Source organism: Notothenia rossii (genome assembly GCF_949606895.1).
Source record: "Notothenia rossii genome assembly, chromosome: 2".
NCBI classification, from domain to species: domain Eukaryota; kingdom Metazoa; phylum Chordata; class Actinopteri; order Perciformes; family Nototheniidae; genus Notothenia; species Notothenia rossii.
This window is the reverse complement of record NC_136904.1, coordinates 43671357-43698062: the sequence shown is the minus strand read 5'-3', so window position 1 is coordinate 43698062 and position 26706 is coordinate 43671357. Positions and strand designations below refer to the sequence as shown.

Sequence of the window (26706 nt, the reverse complement as noted above, 5' to 3'; positions counted from 1 at the left end):
ACATTATTCAAATATAGCATGATAGGTCTCCTTTAAGTAAACAAAATATATATTTAATTTAATTTTTTTTTATATTTGTTATATGTCAGATTCCTCACGTACCACTAGCGGGAGCTGGCGTACCACCAATGGTACGCGTACCACAGGTTGAGAACCACTGGTCTAGACAGCATAGCAGATGTCCAGGGAAGTGTGACCACAAGGCAACTGAAAAAACTGTTTCCAGACATACCACTCTGTGAACTGAAAGACCCAGGGAAATAAGTCTGCTGATAAGCCACAGAGAAGGTCAACTAGCACCTCAAAGACTCAGAGCTGTTGGAGACCTAGTCCTATGGACGGACCTCTGGGGGGACTGTTGGAGAGACTCACCCTGAACTCTTTGAGGATGTTACTGGGTCGGCTCACCTGTCCAAGACACATTTTGCCCGGTCAATGAGGGCAGCTGCTGTCCAAGACAAAGAGGTCCATTGGAAGGCAGCATCCACCAAACGAACAGGTCGTCGGCAGGTTTTGGAGAGACTCCGAAGGTCAAGAGCTGAGGAATATGCAGTCACCAGGGTAAACATCCGAGATAAACCTTCAGGGTGCATCGCACAGCTAGCCATGCGGGAGACAGCTAACCTGCCTCCTTTCACCCACCTTGAAAAGGAGCGGCAGGTACTTCATCAGGACAGCTACGTCGATGACATACTCACTTCACACAACGATCGTGAGCAGCTGTATACCATCACAGAAAATGTGAAGCAGATCCTAAAGGCCGGAGGGTTTAGAGCTCAAGCCATGGGCGTTCTCTGGTCAAAGTGGGAGGAAGCACTGCGGCAACGAGTTGGAATTGGATCAGAGGAAGGCCATGATTCTACCAAACCAAAGTGTGAGGAAAATGATAAGGCGCTAGGCTTGGGCTACATGGTGGAAGAGGACAAACTCCATGTCATGGTTGGAAAACACTTTTTCCAGGACAAAGAAAAAGATGCGACTTGGTCAAAACCTTCTACAGGAGGAAATCCGAGACCAGACACCAAACAACTCAAATGTACTTGACTGGTGGTCCATACTGGTCCTGGTCCATACAACATCGCTGACATAATCACCAGAGGAGGCAAGCCCTCAAGACCTGGACGAGAACTCAGAGTGGCAAAATGGGCCAAAGTTTCTGAACTTGCCAGCGAAAGAGTGGCCAATCAAATCTGCAAGGGACCTCGCTGACACTGCCCAAAGAAGGCATCAACAGGCTGCAAAAGAAGGCATTTGTTGCTGCACTAACGAGGGCCAAGCAGAGAAACAGGAAACCCACGCAAAAGCAGAACCCCAATCCAAACAGAGAGGAGACCACCTGCAGGGTCAGCTATCCAGAACCTGGTGAATGTCAAGCAGTTCAATGTGCTGATTCGATTGGTTAAGACAGTTGCATGGATCTGGAGGGCAGCAAAAAAGTTCATCAAACCCAGTAAATCTGTGGAAAGGGTCTAAGTGGGAGGCAGTATCCTCTTCGGGAGTCATCTCTGTAAAGAGCGAGAAGATGCCCTACGAGACATTTTACTGTCAGCCCAAGCAGGTGTATCATTCTCTAACACCACCACAGATAGACTCGTAGTCTACAGGGACAAGATCTCTGGGCTTTTGCTTTGTGGGGGCAGATTCCAAGGTTTCAATGAAGACAAAAGTGGTGTTCCCATTTTACCTTATGATTTCCTGGGGTATTCAATGTTGCTGACTCGAGAGGCGCACAATGCTGGACATGATGGAGTGGCTGGAACCTTGCTTAAAGTGAGAAAGAAGGCATGGATCATACAAGGAAGAAAAACTTGCTCAAAAGGTGTTGATGACTGCATAAACTGCAGAAAAGCCAAGGTCAAAAATATGTCAACAAATTATAGGAGACCTGCCAAGAGAAAGAACCGAGCCTGCCTGTCCATTTCAGTTTACAACAGTAGACCTCTCTGGACCCTATCATGTGAAAGATGACGTCAAGAAAGAACAACACTGAAGGTCTGGGGAGTTGTCTTCTGTTGCATGGCTAGCAGAGCAATCCACACAGAGCTAGTAAGCACAGTGTCGACTGAAGGTTTCCTCATAGCATATCAAAGATTTACTGCAATCAGAGGGCACCCAAAGAAAATCTGGTCAGACCCAGGAACCAATTTTATTGGAGCAAAGCCGATCCTGAAGATCTATACAGGTTGCTAAAAAGCCAGAACAAAGTTGCCCTGGAAGACACAGCAGCAGAAAATGGAACGGAATGGATGTGGAAAATCCATTCGGCTGACGGGAGGAGTAGCTGGGCTCAGCTATAGGGAGTTTCAAACAACCCTTAGCATAGCGGCTAACTTGGCAAATGAGCGCCCGATCGACTCCAGTAGTACAGAAGCAGAGAAGACTTTATCGGCTATGTCACCCCAAATACTCTCCTCCTGAGCCGAGGATCTCAAAGCGGGGACTTCAGGACCTTCGACTTCTCAAGCTATCCCTACAAGAGACTCTGAGCAATGCAAGAAGAGGTAGCCAAATTCTGGCGGAGCTGGAGCCAGCTAGCTGGTCCGAACCTCTTTATCAGGAACAAATGGCACACTTCACAGAGAAATGTCACCGTTGGGGACATAGTCTGGCTGTGTGACCAGAATGCGCTAAGAGGACAGTTTAAGCTTGGCCGAGTCATCAATACCAACCCGGATAGCAAAGGAATATTGAGAGATGTCAACATCAGAATTTTCCCAAGCTATCCTGTCCCTGTGACAAGAGCCCAGCAGAAGACACTAAATCCAACCTCTAAGAGAAGTGAAAAGATACCTGCCACCATTCTGCACAGAGACGTCCGGCGGCTGGTCGTCTTGTTACCTGCTGAAGAACAGAAAGAGTGATAGGGTTTATGGTTTGCCTCAAAGTAGCGATCTCCCAGTGTTCCAAAAGAGACAGGAAGATCGAGTGGGAGGTGTAAAGTCAAACAGAGCCTAAGGCTTTAATAAATACAAGAGTAAAAACAGACTACAAGTAGTCAGAAAACAAGTCACCAATTAGTAGGGATAGTCAACAGGTGTAAACGATCGCAGGCAGTCCTGCCTCCTCTAGCAAGCTGGGTGCAATCACCCTAATCAGAGAGCCCCAGCTGCATTAGGAAGAAGGTATTTAAATAGTTGCTGTGTGCGATCCAGGGAGATGGAAGCATGCAGACGGGAGGCATTTTTCTACTAAGTCAGGGCAGGCAGCCGGTAAGAGCAGATCAAAATGTTGTGTAAGGGCTCCGCAGAGCCGCTGATGTTATGTTCTGTTTGGATTGTTTGCGTGTGTGTCACGTGTCTTGTCAAAACTCTGCGCAGCATCGTTTAGAGAGTAGGTTTCAGTGTAGTGCTCTGGTTGTGGGGGGCATTCTGTGCTTGGACGCTCTGTTCGTTATCTTCGGAGGGATAGGTGGGAGAGAGAGGGATTTATTCTTGGAAAGTTTAATTTTTGATTTACTTAGAATCCTGTTGTTTTGACCCACTGAAGAGTCCTGCTAAAAAGGGGAGAAAGTTATTCATTCATGTTCATTTTGTTTGTTGGAAGCATTTGATAGCGAGGTTTATTTACATGTTTTGTTTGTTTTGATCACTAAAATGCACCTTTCTTGTTTCAAAGGTTTTTCACCTGAATAAAGCTGCTGAATAAAGCTGATTAAAACTGCTGGATGAAGCTGCATAAGCTACTAAATAAAAAGTCTGAAAGAAAAGCTGCGGAGTGGAATCCTGTTATTAACGTCCAGTAGATGCCTCAAGTCCCTTTCAAGTGGGGAGTCTGCAAAAAAACAGTGAAACTTGACACTACCTTAATGTGCTCTCTGCTGACCTGTTGTTCAGCTGGTTAACAATATTTCCCCGTCTTTGATGGCTTTGTCTGAAGCCTTCGGTTTTGCCGAGCGTCGCAGAATGTGCCCTGCTAGCCCCGTGTTTCACACAACACTGTGAAATGTGTTTCCAGTCTTTAAAGCCCGTTTTTATAAATCGGTCCTCAGTGCTAGTTTCGGGAAAATGTCGACATGCCTTACAAAAGACAGTATCTCTTGAGGTGCTGTATTCCAGCCATGGGAAAAGTCCATACCACCTGACAGAAAAACACCGGGGCTTGCCGGCTAAGGTTGTGGGTGGGAAAGAAGCGAGTTTGGGCTTTGTCGCTGGTTCATCTATTGTGGACAAATCTGATGGGGCCTTGATTTCCAAACCAGCATCCTCTTCCAGCTCCACAGAAACCACTGCTGAAGTAGTCTAGGCTGCTGAGGATGATGTCTGAGCGACTTCAGAGTCATCCTTCTCCGTTCTACGTCTTTTTGTTAAGAATTTGAATAGAGTGCTTTGTTTTTCCATGTTGTCATTGTCAAGCTAGTTTCAAACTGTCAAGGCTACTGAAAACAATGAATTGGCGCCTGCGCAGTGGATGGAATCTGAGCGCCGCTCGCGCCCGTGGATGCGATTGGCGGGAGTGAGAGTGGCACGCACCTGCCATTCAAAATAAACTGACGCTAATATCTGAATTTCTAAAGAAGTAGTAAGATACAATGATTTTCGAAAAATAAAAAAGTATTGAAAGTCAAACAATTTACAATATACATTCACTGGCTGCTGTGACATATTTTCCAGATACTTTTTAAGCCTTTTGGTGGGTGCAGACGCGTAGCTGTGGGTGGGCCTTGGTCCCAGGTGGGTGGGCCCGGGCCCACCCACAGCTACGCCTATGCGTTGTATGCTGGAAGAGGATAGTAGTCCAGTAGATCTTCATGCTTAATTCACACATAATCCTCTTGGGCCACTCCTAAGTCACAGTGCACACCTATGTCACTTAACTTCACAGTGTGTTTCTCTGAGACAAAGTGGACAGAGTTATGGGCAACAATGACCAGCATAATCTTCCCCATGTGAAGTCCTTCATCACTGTTCCCAAGCAAGATGAACATCCCCTTTCTGTAGTCTGTGCCTTTGACATTGTTACAAGCCACTGCAGACTGAGACTCGAATTGACAACTGGCTACAGATGCCCTGATCTTGTCTTTGTAATCATCCACATAAAAATCAGTCCCCTTCTCTACCTGTATAAGTGGAGGGAACTAGTTTCCCGCACTCAGGTAGGCCTGGAGAAATTGGTGTCTCTCTGATAGAGTTTTGCACAGATTTTTGAAATTATGCAATTTTCTGGCACACTGTTTGAAAAAAGTATTTTTGCTTTCAAACCGCAGAGTCAACAGGCGAATAAGTGGGCCAAAGTGGATGATTAGATCTGGACAATGGCCAAGATAGGGATGCTTTGTCCTCAGGGGGTCATTGGGGAATATCCTTTTCCTTTTGCGTATGTACTCCTCAATGATGACTTTCAGATATGCTACCTGGCCTTCTGTAATGACTGGTGCACAGATAAGCTCAACTATCTTTCTCAGCTGCAAAATGAGCTGCCACACCTCATTGTCACAGGGATCTTTAATCCTGCTACACACGGAGAGAGGGAGTAATCTAAGGAAACACCCATTTTTAACTGCATGCCCACTTAGTTTGTCACTGCCGGGAGAGAGGTCTGCTGATTTGTCCCTACCATCGTTCCCTTCATATCTGAACTGGTTCTTGCACCGATTTAACGGCAGGTAAGTAAAATGATTCTCCTCAACTAAATGGTGAATATATAAAGGAATGTCATAAGCCATGACTCCCTCAAATAAGTCACGGCATAGACATGGTGGGTGGCCAGGCTGGCAAACATGGAAATGAGAAAGCTGGTTGAAAGGAGAGTCAAACTTGATACCGCAGACAGAGTCTGTGGCACTAGTTTCCAGGTCTTGCAAATTACTTGTGCAGGATTGGGCCATTCTTGTGGTACCACACAACACTGGATTCTTCACGAAATCATCTCTATGCACCTCACAGTAGCGACAAAAATAATTAGACCGACGGAAGTTTTCTAAGAATCCCCCAACAGAATGGGATCCCAAGTTGTCTCCTGCAATGGCAACCAAAGAGCCCTTTAGTACAGTGCCATCAGCTATGACTACACCTCTCTCCTCCAGGATTTTGAGGTCCTCAATTAGAGGTGCAAAAACCTTATTTACCCCAAAATACTTAAAGTCCTGCTCCCTACATAAGAGAACAAATTGCATCTGATCTATAGAAGATCTATTGTGAGGCAAGATGTCAGTCAGGGTTAGGCAAACAGCTAAAACCTTGTGCTTTTTTCCCCCTGAGCCCAGTGGGTTCACAACCTCAAAGGCATCTTGGTACAGTATCAAACCAAGTGAAGAAAGGTCAGCTTTCAACATTGGATTACTTTGAAATCCTCCTCCATCCTTGACATCCTGATAGACAGCATCAGTAGATGGCTGCAAACCAGCCTGTCCTCCTAAAAAAAACGACCAAATAGGTCGATTGTTTAAGCACCTTAGATTACGACCCATAGCCACGTTTTAAAGTTTAGCACCTCTAGTGGTCGTGTAAGAAACAACATGCTCCTGTCTAGACATTGGTGCCTGTAGTTTTATTTTGACAAATGTTTATTTATGAAGCAACAATTAAATTACATGGTAGCACACGTAATCTGAGTTCATTTGTTTGTTTGTTTTCAGGTCATCCATCAATTCAATTATTTGAAGTAGCCTATTATCATAAAAAAATCAACGGTTCTTTTCAGAGCCATATTCTTCTTCCTACTCTCTTTCACCCCTCTCGTTTTCTTGTCTTTTGTTTTGTTTTTCTCCCTCCCTGTATGTCAGTTCATCCTTTGTTTGTTGTTGCCCTTTTTACCCTCACTTAAAAATGGCATCCAAGCAACTGAATGAATGGCTAGAGGCAGGGAAAGCCCTCGCAGATGAGTTGGCAAATAAGGCAAGTACAACATTATCCAAATATGTATTATAACATTTACTCAAATGATAAAAGACACACACATTACAAAGATGGGTGTGCAACAATTAAGGGAAATATCTCATCTCTTTTATTTATATATATATATATATATATATATATATATATATATATATATATATATATATATATATATATATATATATATATATATATATATATATATATATATATACCAAAGAAACCGAAGAAACCAAAGAAAAGAACGCAAGGATCAAATGTTTCCTGGAGGAAGAGGGACCTGGATGGGACCATTCTACCCCAACATTGGAATAAGAATCGATCTGGTCTGTAAAATATCATCTAGTTCTAGTGTTTCATTAAGTTTTAATGTCGTTGGTCTTCAATAATGTTTCCTATATCATCGTACTTTGTTTATGCAGTTAAACCTTCCAACTCTCTGGAGTCCCCAGAGGTCGAGGAGACACATGAGATTCCTCTACAGGTCCCAAGTCTTGGTATGCACAATGAATTCTTAAATTATCCTTCAACTTGAAATGTAGCTAATAGTTTATAGTACGTAATAGCTATGTTCATGATACATTTTAAAGTGAAAAGCCATGTATGGAATATATTTCTTTAATTAAACTAAATTCCATGATTTGTTTTATATTTTGTTATTTTAGATCAACATCTTCTCACACTGAGAAACCTGTTGGGTTCTCTCACTGTCCCTGCATCATCAGAAGAAACACCCACTGTAACAACATGGGCCCAAAGGCAGTTGAAACGTGAACAAAAATTCAGAGCTGCAATGCCAGAGCTCCTTAATTTGAAATTGGCTGCAGAGATTGTCACTAAACGTTCCTGTCTCCAATGCAAAACTGCTGATGCTGTGGTCCGGTGCTTGGACTGTGTTCCACCAGGAACTCCCTTTCTTTGTCCGGCATGTGACCCAATTATCCATGGCAAAAATGTCTTCCATGACAGGGAAGCCATGATTGATGGGTTTTACAGACCTATTCCTCCCACATCCTTAGTGGTTGTGGATGAAAGTGGCCAATATGGATTCTGGGAACAAGGTGGGTTCAAATAGTTTATTATATATTCCCTTACCATGGTTTCCTAATGTGCACTACATATACAGCGGCATCATTTTCACCATGTCGGAAGTTTGCTTTAACTGTTAAAATGTATCAAGTTGTATTGACTACATGTCCTAACATGCATATGAATCTCTGAAATTGTCTTGGCTGCAGTGTGTCTGCTTCCAATTCTTCCACCATCCCAAATCTGCTTCTGTGGTCCAAGCCAAGGTTTCACCATCATCCCAGAAAAGCAGACCGTGTTGGTGACTATCAATGGTTTGTTGCCACCAGAAAACGATGTGGTCAAGCAAAAATGCAGGATTACTATTATACTTTTGTCCCGCGTTGCATAGATACCTGTCAAATTGCACATTTATATTTTTTCTCAGGTCCATACAACGTTTGCCTGCCTTCTGTGTGCTGTCCAACTTGTTCCACCAAATGGTCCCCGAGCATAGGTGATTTGCTTGGATACAATGGATACAAATACTGGCCAGCAACCGACAGCTGCAAAATTATTTTTAAGTTTGATGTGTTCACATCATTCGAGCAAATGAAATTGGCCAGCCCAGCATTATCCCAGCAAGTATTTATAAAAATGCTTGAACATCGATCGTTTTCCACAGGAAGGGTAAGAATAAAATGTGGTTTTCAAGATTTTCGAATACCAAACTTTTAATTAACAAAATGAATACCATTCTTGTTTCCAGACAGGCAGAATCTGTAGCGATAACTTCCACAGAGTCTTTCGGGAGTTTGCCTTCTGTAATTACAGACAAGAAGATCTGTGCCTGGAGCCCTTTTAAATGCCCAGCATGCACACCTGACATGCTGGCTATTGCTGTAGATGGCAATAGAAAGCATTATGGCTTCAAGAAGTCCAGAGGGTCAGTGAAATCATATTCTCATCTTAGTTGTTGTTTTATTGACTAAGCTGAATGTCTTTGCTGAAATGTTTAACTTTCCCCAACTCTACAATTTTTTTATTTTTTTTATTTTCCAAAGTTTGGAAAAACAAACATCAGAAAACAATAGTTGGTTTGTAATTACTAGGGATGTAACGATACCCAAAACTCAAGGTACGATAATATCGCGATAACAAGTCCACGTTACGGTATTTATCGTGATATTGAATAATAAAGGGAAGGGAAAAAAAATCATCTTTTTTTCAATAAAAAATTTTTTACTCGTAAAATGTTTCTTTATTACATAATAAATCTGATTTTTACAGCCTTTTTGTAGGATAGCAGTATTTTAAAGTGTCAAAAACAAAGTGACAGTAACAGACTGGAACAAGAAAACCAGTGTTTTTGTACCTACTGGTACTACCAAACAAAGTAAGCATTTTTTCTTTATGCCACTGCATCTCACAAATTAAAGGACATTTAATAATCAGACCCTGCAATAAAATAAATCAAGTTTCACTTTAGTTTTTCAAGTAACTCAACTCAAACTCACTAGTCACTCACTCAGCATCATCAGACAGGTTTTTAGGAATATGAGAATGTCCACATTTCCAGGTATATATAAGCTGGGGTGTTTGGGCATTTACAATATCCCCTGCTCTGGAAACAACTCTCTCGCTTGGTACTGATGTTGCTGGGACACCAGTGGTCGCGTTAACCAAATATTTTATTTAACAATGACGGAAAAATCTGAAAGCAGTCTGTCATTTTGACAGATTAGAACAAACTCGGAACAGCGCCAACGTTTCCCCGCAGCGAGGCTCTGGTGTTATGCCGTGTTATGCATGCCCTCCAAAAGGAAATGATATACCGTAGTTCCCAAACCGTAATTTGCCGTACAGATCAATACATGTCTGGGAGGTTTTGCTTCACGCTGTGCGCGTCCCGCGAGGTGCATGCACACACGGCATAACACCGCCCCCCCCCCCCCGCCCCCGTTGACAGTTCACGAGCATGCTCTATCGTGAACTGTTCAGACCCGACGGGTAATAAGGGATTATGACGGATATTTTACGATCCTGTCTGTCAAAATGACGGACAGCGAAAAAGTCTAACGCCAGGCTTATTGACATGGCGAGATATAAATATATGGTTGGTACTTGTCAATGTCTCTAGGTGTGTAAATGTAGCCCTGTAAATACGATGTCCTTTTGTGTTATCTGTTGTTTTATTTTCATGTTGTAACCTACTTGCTGCCATGTTGGACAGGTCTCTCTTGAAAAAGAGATCGATGATCTCAATGGGACCACCTGGTTAAATAAAGGTTTAAAAAAAAAAAGTGTTTAAAAAAAATTAAAACAAATTGAATTTTTTTTTTTTTTTAAATCGCGGTAGATTTTGTCAGTCTCACGACGGTAGGCTATTGGGAAGTTTATTTACCGCGATACCGCGATATTCGGTATATCGTTACATCCCTAGTAATTACACATAATTCTATAAATCCAATTCATAAACATTATTGTATATGACGCCTGTAAAGTTAACTCAACTTTAAAATGTTAAATGGTTGAGTTAGAGCTAAGAACCAGCTTTGGATATAATTGCTTCATGATAAATGTATTAAATTGTCCAGGAACCTTTTTTTCTGCCTTCCTCTGCCCTATTCCATGCCCATCAATATAAAGGATGTACTTTTATTTTTAACTTTTTACAAGAAGTCAGTAAACTTTTCACTAATGTTAAATAATGGCGACAAAAGGCTTTACACAAAATTGCAGATCAAATTCACAAAGACCTTTTCCAAATTTATGAAAAATTGATAGCAAAAGCAAATTGCCCACATTAAATAGAGGACACAATCAAACTTATATATGTATGATAATGTTGCTTACAATTTCTTTCTCGAATTTCGCAGGACAGATGAACCGTCTCTATTTGATGGACTGTTCATTGCCCAGGACAGTAAAGTGTCTGCCTTTGTCGACAAAATCAGGAGCCAGATGACGATTGTAAGAATCTATTCAACCCACTAACCCTTTTATTTATTTTACTTAGCACAGGGTTAAATGTAACAGAGTGTGTCTATTTCAGAAAAGTGGTCGTGATGTTTGTGGACCTGCAACATTCACAGCTTGCAGAGAAACCTCACACAAGTCCAGGGCCAAGGTGGATGAGGCAGGCCTGCAAATAGCTGTGTGCAGACATGGCATCTTGCTACAAGGCCTAAATCACTACCGTGGTGAAATATATGCCTACCCGATGTTCCTGCAGAAGGAGCTGGCTGAAGTGCAACATTCTTTTGTATGGATGTTGCCTGCAGGTAGTTATAACTATTGCAAAATTCAAAGTGTTTGTGTGAAACGTGTTATCTATTTAATTATTGCACATCCAGTAGATGTAAAGCAAAAAAGCATTCATTTGGATAAATGCTGATGTTGGTTACAAGGATTGTACTGGTCATTTTAAGGGCCTGGTTTATCTTTTTACTATTATGCCATCATGCAACTGGAAAAGCTAATTGATTTTGTCCTTACAGGTACTGGCCTTATTTGGAGAAGATGGCAGCAAAGTTGCCTGAGCTCCAACCACTTACAGAGATGAAACCTTTTCTCTCTGTAATGCACGCCAAGGCCCACACAGGCAAATGCGAGGTACAGTATGCAAGTTAAACATTTGTGTGAATAGATTCAAATGTTTTAGAAATTGTAGTGCACATAAGAATATCATGTAGTATATTCTATTCAAGCCTGTGGAATAATTGTAATAGTTACAAATGTTCACAAAATTGTTACAAAACAGACTGTCACAAGGATAGGCTTCCAAAACCCATTATGTTTTTTTTGTAAATATATCCGCACTGTAGAAATAATGAATGAACAGAGCTTCAAAAAACTGCAGTTGTGACATTGAAGTTCAAAGCATAATTCAATCTCAGAACATTTTAACTTTCTGAAATTGCTCCTGACACTGATGTTAACTAAAGATCTACAGTACAAGAAATTATAATATTGAACTAAATATCTAGATCTCATTGTTTATGATTCTGAGCAGGTGAAGTGGGGTGGCAGAAGCCAGGAAGGTGCTGGAAATACTGTTGGCGAGGAAGTGGAACAGGTTAACATCTTCCTCTCAAGGGCAGCACTGACAACAAAATACATGACCAAATCAGGTTGGTAGAGGAAAACAAATTGTGTTAAGTAGTGCCACATTGTAAAGCTGATATGAATTTTCATGTTTTTGTGAAATGTCTGGCACACTGTTCTGCCAAGAGAGTCTCTGTTCTTGTTTGTTTTTAATTAAGCACTATAGGTTGATTCATCTGCATTTCTGTATAATAATAATAATAATAATGTTAATCCTGCTTGATCTTTTAAAAAAAAAAGAAAAGGGACACTAAGGGGATACTTGCCAACCTTGAAGAGAAGGTGTTTAGCATTTCATGTTGTTGTCTGGTCAGTTAATGTGCATAAAGGAATTCAGTAAAAAACAACCTTCTCAACCAACTGGAACGCATATTCACTTTTTCCTTTTAAACATTCTAACCAGACTACACAGAGAGCACAAACTGAAGTGGACAATCTTGAGAGTCTCAAGCAAAAGCTGAACATCTCCCTGGAGGACACGGAGCAGTGGGTGTTGGAGGTCAAGCAATGGGCAGCCACTGGTATGTTATATGATCACTGTGGTATAGATTTGGTTCCATATTTCCAAACATTTGGCTTTATGTTTTATGATTATACCTGGTTGTTTCTGTTTTCAAGAGAAACATGGAGGCCAGAGTAGCCAGGAGGAGCTCCAGAGAGAAACAGAAGACATTATTTATTCCCTCCGAAGAAAGAAACACGACCTCTATCGACAAAATGGTATTTATTATTACTTTATCTAGAAACAATATTTGTTTGTTGTTGTTGTTATTGTTAGTATTATTATTATTATTTTATTTGTATTTTTTTTTACTTTACAGACAGCAACCAAACAAGGCAACGCAAACGGAGAAGACTGACAGAGCTCAAGAAGAAACTCAGAGAGAGGATACTGCAGTACAACACCATTGATACCTGTACAGAGACAATTGACACAGAAGCAGCATGCAGTCTGTCTGAGGATGTCATTCTGCCCTGGGAGGTGCAAGGAGATGGTAAGAAACAACTTGTTTTTGTTTGCCCTAGATATTCCATAAATTCAGTTGTAGTACTAGAATACAATCACCAATGTAACACAGAGCTGTCAACTTAGGTGTCACAATCATCATGATCAAAACAAATCATTTTGAAATAATTATATTGAAAGGTCTGTATGATGTTGCCCTATCAAGTCTTAATAGTCATGCTATAGTCTCACTGGGAAAGGCACATCTATGGAAACAGTAAAACCCTTCCTGACCACCCTGAACTGCATACTAAAGTTGAATCTCAAGACATACTGAATGTAATTCTGCCAACATAGACAGAATTGAAAAAATTCAGCAAGCGGCGAGGTTATTTTTTTTTACCAGATTTCAAGGTTTTGGGCTATTTAAGTTAAAAATATTGAATGCAAACGGATATTATTTGTTTTATTAGCCTTACCATGGTGGTTGTGTTGTCATATTTTGTGTTTTTTCCATTATAGTGGTGAACCTGCGCACAAAGAGGCGACTTTTGGACCAGGTTATGCTGGTCAGGCGTATGGAAGAGGAGAAAGTCATCATTGTGAAGGAGATGACCCAGCATTGTCAAAATCTGAGGCTGGTTGTTACAGACAGGAGTCGCTTGAGGAAGAGTAAGCCAACCAAAGTGACGCCAACTTGTGCCCAGATCTTTAAAGTGCCAATTACAACGGGGTTAGATGTGAATTGTGAGGGGGAAAGGGGCAGAATGCTACACGCGAGGGCTTGAAGTGACGTGGATCGACATGAGTTGGCCTCCACAAGACACCAGTCACTCTGGGTGAAGTGAACCAGAGCATGATCTTGTGTGTGTTTGTGGCCCAGTAGTAACCCATAAGGTTAGGTAAACCAAGCCCACCCAGGAACCTGTCCCTCTGCAGTAATGGTCTACTAGCTCTTGCATGTTTACCAGCCCAAATAAATGAGGAAATAATATTATCAATAGCAGTGAAAAAAGATTTAGGCAAAAAAATAGGTAGGCATTGGAAGATGTATAGATATCTGGGCAGTACATTCATTTTTATCGTCTGAACTCTTCCTGCTAAAGAGAGTGCCAGATGGCCCCAGCTCTGTAGGTCAGATTTGACTGTTGCCGTCAGGACAGTAAGATTTTGTTCCCGTAGCGCACTAAAAGACTGCGTGATTGCAATGCCCAGATATTTAAACCCTGAGTTGGATATTCTAAAAGGCAACGACAACGGAGGTAATTCTGCAGCCAATTGGTTGATAGGGAAACATTCAATCTTTTGGATGTTTAATTTGTATACTGAAAATGAACCAAAAGTGAGAGTATGTGTGGATTACTAGCTACAGATGTAGCACCGAATTTCAGACTCCAGTTTACAGCTTCCTGCCTACGACCTGCCCTAATACCAGTATTTAGGAATGTTAAGCCCTCCCACTATTTTCCAAGAGGGCGTTGCCAGATTTTCAATTTCAGGTTTTAACCAGGAGATGGCGATTCATTCACAAATACAGAAAGACAAGTTTCATGGACTTTCAGTTGTGTTTTGAAGAGCATTTGAACACATCAATATTTTAGATCAACTAAAGTATATCTAATCTTGTAATTCAATAATATATAGTCTTTATATATTAAATAATCATAATTATAATGTAAATGTTTACATTAAACTTCTTTATTTGTTATGCTCATACTTTTACCTTTACAATCGTTTGCTTTAATATGCAGTATATTTTTTGTATATTTTTGTGTTTGCTTCCTACTGCTCCCTTTCGGACACATACTGTATGATTTATTATTATTATTAATATGAAGATATTATTCAGATAAGATAAGATGTTACTTTATTGATTGAACATTTTAGTTTAGAATGTGCTGTCCCACGGTAATTCAGAAGGCTCACAGGTCACATTCCGACCATTATTTAAAACAATAGGTGCTTTCACACCGTCTACAGTTTGATTTGTATAGAGGGAACTCTGTGGCTGAATGGCCAGATTAGGTGTGGCGCATTTATCATAGGTGATCAGAGCTAACTGCCTGCCGTCAGATTTCATTTAAAAAACAGATCTGATTTTAAGACTATTTCTGCGCTCATAAAGAATGATAAGAATAAGAATAATGCGTATTGAACTGGTTTCATTAATTAGTGAGTTTATTTAACACTAGAACCGCCAATCGGGTCAATTTGTATGATGTGTGTTGTGTGTGTGCAATGTAACTTTTTTCAATAAAATATTAATGTCTCCCAGTCCGTGACTTTTCCTGAAAGTGTGTTATGTAGCACCCTATGTTGTTAAAAATTGCATTCTAATAGTGGTATTTGACGGGTTTAGGTAGGCCTATACAAAAACCTCTGGCGGTTCTAGTGTTAAGGTAATTAGGTACAGTAGAAGCCCTTTTTTATCAGTAACAAATTTAGCAGTTGAGCATAAAAGTCAACTAACTGAGGGTCACTTGCAATGACAGTGTTGTGTCTAACTGTAAGCTTGTCACTCAGAGGAACCTACAGTTAATTTAGCTGCTGGAGAAGAAAGATCAGGGGGGGAGGGGGGGAGAGAGCTCTGGTTGATGGGCCATTAGTTGTGTAAATACACAGCTGAGAGCTGCCGTTTCATTCAGACTGTTTAAAAAATGGTAACAACGGACTATTTTTCTTAGCGGATGCATGTCAATTTAAATCAATACATACAACTATTTTTTAAATCAATACAACTATTTTTTAAATCAATAAAAACATTTTCTAAATCCATAAAAGCATTTAAATTAATATTGGGAGTCATATCGTTACTTTGTTGAGAATGTGGCCGTGTAATAAGCGGGGTAATTTGCAGCGACTTGTTCCTTATGGGGAAAATAACATCCGTCATGTGTGTGTAGAGGTGTGTGTGGTTAAAACACTTTCATGAAGTGAAGGAGGTTTTCCTTCTATAAAACAGCTGTGGGCAGCAGTGAGTGTCACGGACATGAATTCATAGATCAAGGCAGACTGGTGCACACACTCTCCTGTCCTGCCAGGCGACAAGCCTGTTCTAAGCCGTGCCCCTCACTCCTCACATCCCAAGCTGCATCCCCAAAAAAGTGTATTATGTTGTTACATCTCAGATGTTATGTTTCAGTTGTAGTCTGTGTATGTTCAGTGATGCAAACTTGTCACCTTTCGGCGAAATTTGCCGTTTTGAATCCAAAATAGGTCGTTTGTGTGATTCATGTAGATCTGCAATAAAATCGTTGAGCTAGCTAGATAGCGTACATTGTCACTATCTGCTAACGTTAGCTTTAGCCTTCTATTTCTAAGTTTTTTTTCATAGGCTATAAACAGAGGAGGTATAAGTATATATATATTGTACTTGAGTAAAAGTAGAAGCACACAGATCTTGTACTTGAGTAAAAGGAGAAGTACTCAGATCTTGTACAAGAGTAAAAGTAGAAGTACTCAGGTCTTGTACTTGAGTAAAAGTAGAAGTACTCAGATCTTGTACTTGAGTAAAAGCAATAGTACCAGAGTGTAGGAATACTTACAGTAAAAGTCCTGCATTGAAAATGTTCCTCAAGTAAAAGTAGAAACGTATTATCATCGAAATATAGTTAAAGTAGCGACAGTAAAAGTAGTCATTGTGCAGATTGGTCCATTTCAGAATAACATACAGATGTAGCGATTCATTATAGACAGTTTGAAACGCGAGGGCCGTGATTGGTACGTGATCTGCCCTCGCTCAAGGGAAAACCTCTAGCTTGACTTGAGACCGCCCCCGTGATAGATAAATGTAATTATAATGAAGCCAGCTGCAATGGATCATTGATCCACCAGGGGGTGCAGTGGGGTTCCACACTGGAGCTCATGTGAAATAAAGTGAGATACAGTATGCTGGATGTACAGCGGAACTTTGTTAAGATCCATATGTCACAGATATCATACTACTGTGCTAAATAAGAGACATGTAATCATTTACAAAACATCACCATGTTGTTATTTAACAAAATAATTTTGTTATTCGAAAAAAACGAACGGGAGGAAATGCAGCCCGGCTCTCGATTTTTAATCCTAATTTAATCATCATCTTCACCACGATCATTTATGTTTATGTTCGCCGAATTGACATGAAATCACTGACACATATGAATATACTGTATTCAACTTCATTCAAACGTTATTAACGTGCCTAAACTCAGTAATTCACCAAAAATATGTATATTTTAATGGAGCTTCGTCGGTCGATCAGGATCCCAAAGTGTAGCGGAGGGATCCTCATCTGGATGAAGGGTGTTATTTTCCCCATAAGGAACAAGTCGCTGCAAATTATCCCGCTTATTACATGGCCACATTCTCAACAAAGTAACGACATGACTCCCAATATTAATTGAAATGCTTTTATGGATTTAGAAAAAGTTTTTATTGATTTAAAAAATAGTTGTATGTATTGATTTAAATTAACATGCATCCCCTAAGAAAAATAGTCCGTTGTTACCGTTTTTTAAACAGTCTGAATGAAACGGCAGCTCTCAGCTGTGTATTTACTAGTGGTGGGCATAGATTAATTTTTTTAATCTAAATTAATCTCACTGTATTCTTGGAATTAATCGAGATTAATCTAGATTAAAATGGCTCATTTGAATTCTGCCGAAGGCATTCAGAATATGTGTGCTACCCAAATAATGACTAAAAGTAAGTCTTTGAGAACGGGTTTCTCAAGCCAGGTGGTGCATTAGACAAGGGGCTCATCTCCAGTTTCCAAAATGCATCACAAACTGCTTGAGAAAGCTGTTCTATGATAATTGGTGATGAAAATAAATCAATGACAATGAGATGTACTTGTGTTTATTAACTGTTTATTTTTAGTTGAACAGTAGGCCTATATAACAGGTTGTAATGAACTGTTTACAGTCCGCAGCTTTGTGTCAGTCAAAGCTCTATTTCTCCTTCTTCCACCAGTCACTCAGGCAGACCAGTTTGTTCACATTTTCTGGTGACAAACAAGCTCTCCTCTTCTGCACAATATGGCCTGCTAAAGAAAAAAGTCTCTCGCATGGGACAGTTGTGGCAGGATTCCCCAAGTATTTACGGGCAATTTGGGCCATCTTACCATAGACAGCAGTGTGCTCCGACCACCACTTCAGTGGACACTGATCTAGACTGGCACTGGGCTCTACCTTGTACCTCTCCACTGTACTATCTTCTGGTGTCTCCTCATCTGATTCTGAGTCGGATCCCATCAGTAGCAGGGCTGTTTTCTTCTTGGGTGGCTCAGGGTTCTCCTCCCTGAGTGGCTGCAGAGCAGGTTCTTCTCCCTTCATCAACGCACTTAGCTTTGCCCACACTGGCTCCCTCTCTGCTCTGGGCAAGCACTTGAGGTCCTTAAATCGTGGATCTAGAGCAGTCGCCACCTTTGATGAATAAAAAATAATAATTATTGATTGATGAAAATGTCACTTTCCAAATCCAACCTCCATATTTCTTCATGACTTATTCATCTGGCTTTACAGTCTATTATGGTCATACAATGTCATTATCTTCTGGTCACTCTGACATACCTTAAGCCAGGGGTCAGGAACCTTTTTGACTGGGAGAGCCATAAAAGCCAAATATTTCTAAATATATTTCATTGAGAGCCATATAGTATTTTTAACGTATAATAAATTAAATATGTCTTACTTTTAATGCGACTTCTGGTGCTGCATGGTTTTGCTGATGGCCTTGTAGTCTGGTTCATACGTGGTGAGGTTGAGCTTCATGCAGGCGTTGAGGCTTCCATCGGTTAAACGTGAGCGTAGGTTGGTCTTAATGTTCCTCATATGCGAGAATGACTGCTCACATGCATATGTAGAGCCAAACATGGTCAATACGGCAATACTCACACGCTGCATTGTGTGGTATGTCACAGGAAGCTTGTTCCAAGTTTTAAGAATCAGCTGGTCTTCAGATTGAAGATTTTTCATTTCTGTCCATTTGTGTTCCCTCGCCAGCTCTGCTCGCTGTCGCGCAAGACTTTCCAACTCTCCATTAAGTGACCTGAACTTACTCATCCGCATGTCTGATGCCTTCAGGTCAGCAACTTCCAGCTCAAAGTCTCCGATAGAGACCCCGGGGATGCATGTCAGGTCGATTTTGTCCACTGCACACTCATGTGGATGAGTGATGAACTTGAAAAGACCAGTGCGCGCACGAAATTCTCCAAAACGTGCTTTGAATGACTGCAGGAGATTGGACGTGAAGCCAGATAGCTGCTGGAGATCCAGATGTTGAGTGGAGTCACTTGCTAAGCATGCATCTCTAAATTGTTGCAGTCTTTCAAAGTGCAGAAGACGACCTGTTTCAATGTCCCTGAGAAAGACTTCCAGCTTGCTTTCAAATGCAAACACTGCTTGTTGAAGGGATGAGATTGTATTTCCAATACCTTGCATTTTCACATTGAGCTGGTTCAGATGGCCAGTTATGTCCACGAGATAGTGAAACTGCAGGAGCCAGTCAGTGTTGTCTAGCTCGGGATGCTTGACGCCTTTCATTTCAAGAAAAGTCCGGATTTCACTCAGGCAAGCTGCAAAACGGCTGAGCACCTTCCCCCTTGACAACCAACGCACGTTGCTGTGTAAAAGCAGACCGGGATAATGATTCCCAACTTCTTCTAACAGAGCTTTAAACTGGCGATCATTTAAAGCTCGGGCAACAATAAAGTTGACCACTCGAATGACCAGCGACATCACCTCACCAAGCTCCTGGCCACACGTCTGAGCGCAAAGCGCCTCCTGGTGCAGGATGCAATGAAAACTTAGGATGGCTCTCTTTTCCTGTTCGCGGAGAAGCGCTACAAATCCTTTGTTCTTCCCCAACATACAGGGTGCACCATCAGTACAGAGAGAAATAAGTTTATCCATCGGTAGTTTTTTTTCTTTAGCAAACTCCATAAAAGACGTGAATAAATCCTCTCCTCTTGTTGTCCCTTTCATTGGCAAAACAGCCAAGCTTTCCTCACGCAGTGTATCACCTGCAGCATACCTGGCAATTATACTGCACTGAGATAGATGGCTAACGTCTGTTGACTCATCTAACGCGAGAGAAAAGTATGTCCCGGCGTTTATGTCCTTAATTTGTGTTTCCTCGACTTGATTTGCCATCATGATGCTACGATCGTGCACAGTTCTTGCTGACAGGGGCATGTCTTTTATTCGTTTGATTATCTTGTCTTTATTTGGGAAGTCATCAAACAGTTCATTGGCCACATAAAGCATGAATGTTTTGGCATACTCGCCATCTGTGAATGGCTTTCCATTCCTTACTATCGCCAAAGCACCCGCAAAGCTAGCGGAATTCCCGTCACCTTGCTTGGTCCACACACGTAGTTGCTGCTGACTCGTCTGCACTCTCCGCTGTAGCTCCTCGCATGCCCTTTTCCTGCTGTCCCCCGCTGGATATTTCGATGCAAATGAAGCATGGTGCGTATCGAAGTGCCGCTTTATATTTGACCGTTTCATCGATGCAATTTTATCATTGCATATTAGACATACCGCAGATCCTGCTCTCTCCACAAATGCAAATTCCTCTGTCCACGCAGCCTGGAATGCACGGTAATCATCGTCTTTTTTTCTTTTCGCCATCTTTTCCGTTACAAGGGTTGAAGCGGATAAACTAGTTGGCTATCTGATAAAATTGATTTCTTCACCTTTACAATGACCCGGACATGCTCGCGAGCCATTGGTTCCCGATCCGACCCATGGGTGACCCGTGACCCGTGAAATTTATCTTCAAAACTAATTTCTGTTTACTTTAAAATTACACAGTATTATTAAGAAATATCACAAGTATCTTTTTTTTTTTTTTAACTCAAAATTGTCTGGGAGCCATATGCCGTCACCGGAAGAGCCATATATGGCTCGCGAGCCATAGGTTCCCGACCGCTGCCTTAAGCCATTCCAGGTTTATTTTCTCCCTCCGCTGGTTGAGGTCCTTGATGAAGGCAGCCTTGAATCGCACAATATAGGCAGGATCATCATCTGAGATGTTCATCGCGTGCTGGAGGTGGCACAGGGCAGGTAGAACCACAGAGCAGGATACATACTTATCTCCACCAAGGAGCTCAGTGATGTACCTACAGACAGACAGACAGACAGACAGACAGACACACACACACACAGCAAAAAATTATTAGTGACAGATTAATTTAACTCAGATTACACATTTAAGGGCAGGTGTTTCTTACATACAAAGTGACATTTAAAAACTTGTATGCCAATTCATGAACACACTATCTTTGTAGACCATACCTGCATGGCTCCAGCAGTTTCTCTAGCTTTGCCAACTTCTCATAATCCGCATTTGTTGGGAGGGCCAGGTTGTGCTTCTGCAGCGACAGCGTTGTGTGCAGTGCGTCTCTGTTGCACCTCACGCGCTTTATCATCTCAAGAGTGGAATTCCAACGTGTTGGAACATCTTGCACGAGTGACTCCTTAACTTGTCCAAGGGAGGATTGTTGGACATTTAGCTCGTCTGAGTTGGCCGGACTGTGTTTGAAATGTCTGACCACTTTACGGCACTTGGCCAGTGCACCATCAAAACCACCTTCCCGAAGTGACATTACAATAGCTCTCTGTACAACATGCGCAACATAGGGCAAGTGCTCGAATGGAAGTATCCTCCCTGCTGCCACCATATTAGGAGCGCTATCTGTTCCAATAGTGCTTATTTTGTCAGTTATCCCCCACTGATTAGCGACGTCGAGGAACTGCCTTGCACACGCTTCTGCAAAGTGACGCTCCTCTGTTTTCATCACACCTAACGGACAGACAAAGTAAATTAAAATAATTTCACGACTAGTAGTAAACAACTAGCAATTATCAAGAAGCAAACATAACGTGGTGGTAATTAAAAGGCTACGAAATTAAATTATGTAATTTTAAATGACATAACGTAGCATACCTAAAGCGAAGGAGTGAAGTTCCCAGCTAGCATCGATGAGGTGTACTGTAACGCCGAGGTAGTTGTCGTTGTTAACGGACGTCCAATGGTCCCCAGTCAGTGCTACAGACCTCGCCTCTACCATCTTCTCAACTTTCGTAGCTTTCTCTTCTGCGTGCTGGTCATGTATTCTCCTCATGATAGTTCGCCTCGCAGGTAGTTTGTAAGATGGGTCACCTGTGGCCGCCTGGAGAACAAGCTCGAGCCCGTCATCTTCAACCACGCTAATGGGCCTGCAGCTGGTGGCAATCCACTGAGCGAGGAGACTAGTTAGCTTGGCTGATAGAGTTGTGCTGACGGGCTTGCCTCGGTTGCACTCAAACATAGTTGTTTGACGACGAGTCTTCCCCCGCGCTACATCAGTGCTTGGCCCGGCATCTTCCGCATTAGCTAAGGGATGCTTTGCGTTTAGGTGGTACTTGAGACTGGATGAACTCCTACAGTAAACTAATTCCGCATTGCACAAGGTGCAAACAACCTTATTTTTGTCGAGGTTTCCATCGTGAAGCTTCTTAAAAATAAATTTCCCCTGAAGCAAACCCGGCGGCTTCATACCTGCTGTATCCATGTTAGCATGTCACGTTTAATGTGGCTGATTTGACCGGGGTCAGATCCATAGACAGTAGAAGAAACACAGGTCAAAGACTCGATCTCGCCCCCTACAGTGCAATTCGGCTAGGTATACATCCGCGCTAAATTATCAAGGTGAAAGTCATCATAGCTTGCGTAGTATATAGACCCAGCTCCCAACCCAACTTTGAGAATAGATTAACGGCGATATTTTTTTTTATCGCCGACAAGAGTCTCACGTTAACGCAGCACGTTAACGCCGATAACGGCCCACCACTAGTATTTACACAACTAATGGCCCATCAACCACAGCTCTCTCCCCCCCTCCCCCCCTGATCTTTCTTCTTCAGCAGCTAAATTAACAGTAGGTTACTCTGAGTGACCATAGACTGTATGTGACAAGTTTACAGTTAGTGACGTAACAACACCATAAAAGCTGGTGGGTTGAAAGCAATACGGGAGGTAAAAAGAACTAGAATAATTGTGATTTATTTATTGTGGCTTTTATCTTTTTAGGTATACAATGTTATGTAATTCTGGCTTATAGTTCACCCTTCTCTAAAAGCCTTCAACAATGACAATATTCATTGTAATTTAATAAATCCTTCCAACACACATTGTAAAAAATAGCTGTAAGTTTAGAAATCATTCCAATATGTACATCTTCTGATGTAACAACAATAACATTATAAAAAGTAACATAGCTGAACATGGTATTGCACATTTAGCTTTGAGTGTTACTGACCTGAGATGTTTTTATTACATGAATTAAGGTGACTGAGGCTTTTTAACATACAGGGATGCAAACTCATCAGGTATGAAAAAGGTGACAAGGATCCGAGCCCCCGGCTCCCCCACCCCACGGAATAACAGAGGATTTTAGCAGTCAGAACAACTAAAGCAGCAGTGTTAATAATAACAGAAACGCCAAAGAGTCACATCTAATATAAATATATAAAAGCATTTATTTTAAATTGTGTAGCAGTCAGTTTATAATTTTGGCAGCACTCTTGAGCATTTTGAAAATGTATTTTCACGCCTCTGTGCAAGGCTTAAGTCTTTTTATCTTTATAGTCACATGGTGTAAAGTAACTAAGTTCATAAACTCAACAAGTACTATACTTGGGCACAATTTTGAGATACTTGTACTTTATTTAAGTATTTCAATGTTTTGCTACTTTGTTCTTCTACCCCACTACAGTTCAGAGGTACATGCTGTACTTTTCCTCCACTCCATGTATTTAATACCTTTAGTTACTTTACAGATGTGGATGAATTATGTGAAATATAATCAAGTGTTAATTCCGACTTTAGTTCCACCTGGAGTAAATCCACAAGCTATCCTGCAGTATACAAAGTCATTCAAACTAGCTGCACCTTGACCAGCTTTGAGAACACTTTCATGATCAATCATTATAAAACATATCATATCTATTATTCTGAAATGGACCAATCTGCACAATGACTACTTTTACTGTCGCTACTTTCACTATATTTTGATGATAATACTTTTCTACTTTTACTTGAGGAACATTTTGAATGCAGTACTTTTACTGTAACAGAGTATTCCTACACTCTGGGACTATTACTTTTACTCAAGTACAAGATCTGAGTACTTCTACTTTTGCTCAAGTACAAGACCTGAGTACTTCTACTTTTACTCTATTACAAGATCTGTGTGCTTCTACCTTTACTCAAGTACAAGACCTGAGTGCTTCTACTTTTACTCAAGTACAAGACCTGAGTACTTCTACTTTTACTCAAGTACAAGATCTGAGTACTTCTACTTTTACTCAAGTACAATATATATATACTTATACCACCTCTGTTTATAGCCTATAAAAACAACTATTAGAAATAGAAGGCTAAAGCTAACGTTAGCAGATAGTGACAATGTATGCTAGCTAGCTAGCTCAACGATTCCTTAAATAATATTGCCACAGAAAAACTTTTCAGTTCACATCACGCTCTGCCGCTCCGACAGGGAGCTCTGCTCTGAACACCTGAACGGCCCGTTCTAACAGCTGTTCACCAGCGGTCCAGTCTGTGCCACAGTGACTCCGGACGCACAGTTAATATTAACGAACGCACCCGTAGGTAATGTAGCTGCTGAAGCTAGACCATCATCTCGGAGCAGCAGAGCCTTATTATACATCCATGAGGAGAGCCGACAGGCAGGAAGACTCGAGCACACAGCTCGTACTTCATTATAATATATAAAAGAAGAACAGCATGCGTGTCATGATGGCACATAACAGCTCACGGCCGCAGATTACGCCGGGTCCCAGACCCCCCCATACCCCAAAAATATTTTTATTGCAGATCTACATGAATCACACAAACGACTTGTTTTGGATTCAAAACGGCGAATTTCGCCGAAAGGTGACAAGTTTGCATCACTGAACATAGACAGAGCACAACCGAAACATAACATCTGAGATGTAACAACTTAATACACTTTTTGGGGATGCTTGGGATGTGAGGAGTGAGGGACACGGCTTAGAACGGGCGTGTCGCCTGGCAGGACAGGAGAGTGTGTGCACCAGTCTGCCTTGATCTATTAATTAATGTCCGTGACACTCACTGCTGCCCACAGCTGTTTTATAGAAGGAAATTCCTTCACTTCATGAAAGTGTTTTAACCACACACACCTCTACACACACATGACGGGTGTTATTTTCCCCATAAGGAACAAGTCGCTGCAAATTATCCCGCTTATTACACGGCCACATGCTCAACAAAGTAACGACATGACTCCCAATATTAATTTAAATGCTTTTATGGATTTAGAAAATGTTTTTATTGATTTAAAAAATAGTTGTATGTATTGATTTAAAAAATAGTTGTATGTATTGATTTAAATTGACATGCATCCGCTAAGAAAAATAGTCCGTTGTTACCGTTTTTTAAACAGTCTGAATGTAACGGCAGCTTTCAGCTGTGTATTTACACAACTAATGGCCCATCAACCACAGCTCTCTCCCCCCCTCCCCCCTTGATCTTTCTTCTCCAGCAGCTAAATTAACGGTAGGTTACTCTGAGTGACAAGCTTACAGTTAGACACAACACTGTCATTACAAGTGACCCTCAGTTAGTTGACTTTTATGTTCAACTGCTAAATTCGTTACTGATAAAAAAGGGCTTCTATTGTACCTAATTACCTTAACACTAGAACCGCCAGAGGTTTTTGTATAGGCCTACCTAAACCTGTCAAATCCCGCTATTAGAATGCAATTTTTAACAACATAGGGTGCTACATAACACACTTTCAGGAAAAGTCACGGACTGGGAGACATTAATATTTTATTGAAAAAACGTTACATTGCACACACACAACACACATCACACAAATTGACCCGATTGGCGGTTCTAGTGTTAAATAAACTCACTAATGAATGAAACCAGTTCAATACGCATTATTCTTATTCTTATCATTCTTTATGAGAGCAGAAATAGTCTTAAAATCAGATCTGTTTTTTAAATGAAATCTGACGGCAGGCAGTTAGCTCTGATCACCTAAGATAAATGTGCCGCACCTAATCGCTGGCCATTCAGCCACAGACAATGTTCGAAATGGGGAGGAGCTAGGAGGAGCTTGGCTCCCCCGAAGAGGGAGGGAGCTCCCCTGAAGGCTGACTTTGGGATAAATAGAGGGAGCCCAAAACAATCGTGCATATTTGTGTCACACAGATTAGAAATGTTGAGTTTCTGTAAATAACAGTTCTTGAAATAAATAATAGTTATTGTTCATTACAGTTTCTGAATATTTGTTTTATATTTGTGAATATGTCTGGGTGTTGCCATCTGTACGTGGCGGCGCTGCATTCTTACTTGCGTTGCTATGGCTATGGCGGTGATGCCGGCGCGGTATTTGAAATGTTCATATTGATATTTTTTTAACTCTGGCTTTGTAATAAAAAATATGGCAAAACGAAAACAGCCAAGCGTCACAGCTTTTGGATTCACAAGCAAAGAAGCGAAGGAGTCTAAAAATGACAACGTGAACGGAAAAAAACTTTTAGTTGGCCGGCTGTAAGCGGCGTTAGGGTCGAGCTTAACAGCTCCACACCGAGGGAGAGGCCTGCCGATGCGGAGCCTGAAGAGGCTTCAACAACGGCCACATCCGCCGGCATAGTGACACCGTCTTCATTAGTAGAAGAGTGTTTTTATAGCAATTGATCGCATCCGCGCTGCTGCGCCAGTCAACAGAGCGTGCGTGTGACATATTTAGCAGGATGTGCTCTGAAAAATAGGGCTCCCCGAAAGCAA

At 41.3% G+C, this 26706-nt stretch overlaps 2 protein-coding genes and 1 long non-coding RNA gene across 3 annotated transcripts; 2 read left to right on the top strand and 1 right to left on the bottom strand.

Annotated features, from left to right (window-relative positions):
* Positions 1–8101: 8101 nt before the first annotated feature.
* LOC307030553 lies at positions 8102–8713 on the top strand. The gene is made up of 3 exons (XR_013805687.1): positions 8102–8176; positions 8290–8531; positions 8611–8713. It is a non-coding gene; the product is annotated as an uncharacterized lncRNA (long non-coding RNA).
* Positions 8714–11064: 2351 nt separating this feature from the next.
* LOC307029611 (uncharacterized protein) lies at positions 11065–14688 on the top strand (the record flags this gene model as incomplete). The annotated part of the gene is made up of 5 exons (XM_079665691.1): positions 11065–11091; positions 12352–12469; positions 12567–12668; positions 12770–12943; positions 13417–14688. The coding sequence occupies 5 exons, from the start codon at positions 11065–11067 to the stop codon at positions 13680–13682; spliced, it is 687 nt and encodes a 228-aa protein (XP_079521817.1). The 3' UTR covers positions 13683–14688.
* Positions 14689–20167: 5479 nt separating this feature from the next.
* LOC307030595 (E3 SUMO-protein ligase ZBED1-like) lies at positions 20168–22588 on the bottom strand. Its single transcript, XM_079667093.1, has 3 exons — positions 21829–22588; positions 21177–21684; positions 20168–21001 (listed from the first exon to the last, which is right to left on the bottom strand). Exons 1-3 carry the CDS (start codon positions 22433–22435, stop codon positions 20764–20766), a joined length of 1353 nt encoding a protein of 450 aa, XP_079523219.1. The 5' UTR covers positions 22436–22588; the 3' UTR covers positions 20168–20763.
* Between the last annotated feature and the right edge of the window lie 4118 nt (positions 22589–26706).

Coding starts and splice junctions, on each gene's coding strand:
- LOC307030595 (XM_079667093.1), bottom strand. CDS start 22,435: ATGGATACAGCAGGTATGAAGCCGCCGGGTTTGCTTCAGGGGAAATTT. Junction 21,685..21,828: donor ACTTCACTCCTTCGCTTTAG/GTATGCTACGTT, acceptor TCTGTCCGTTAG/GTGTGATGAAAACAGAGGAG. Junction 21,002..21,176: donor AAACTGCTGGAGCCATGCAG/GTATGGTCTACA, acceptor GTCTGTCTGTAG/GTACATCACTGAGCTCCTTG.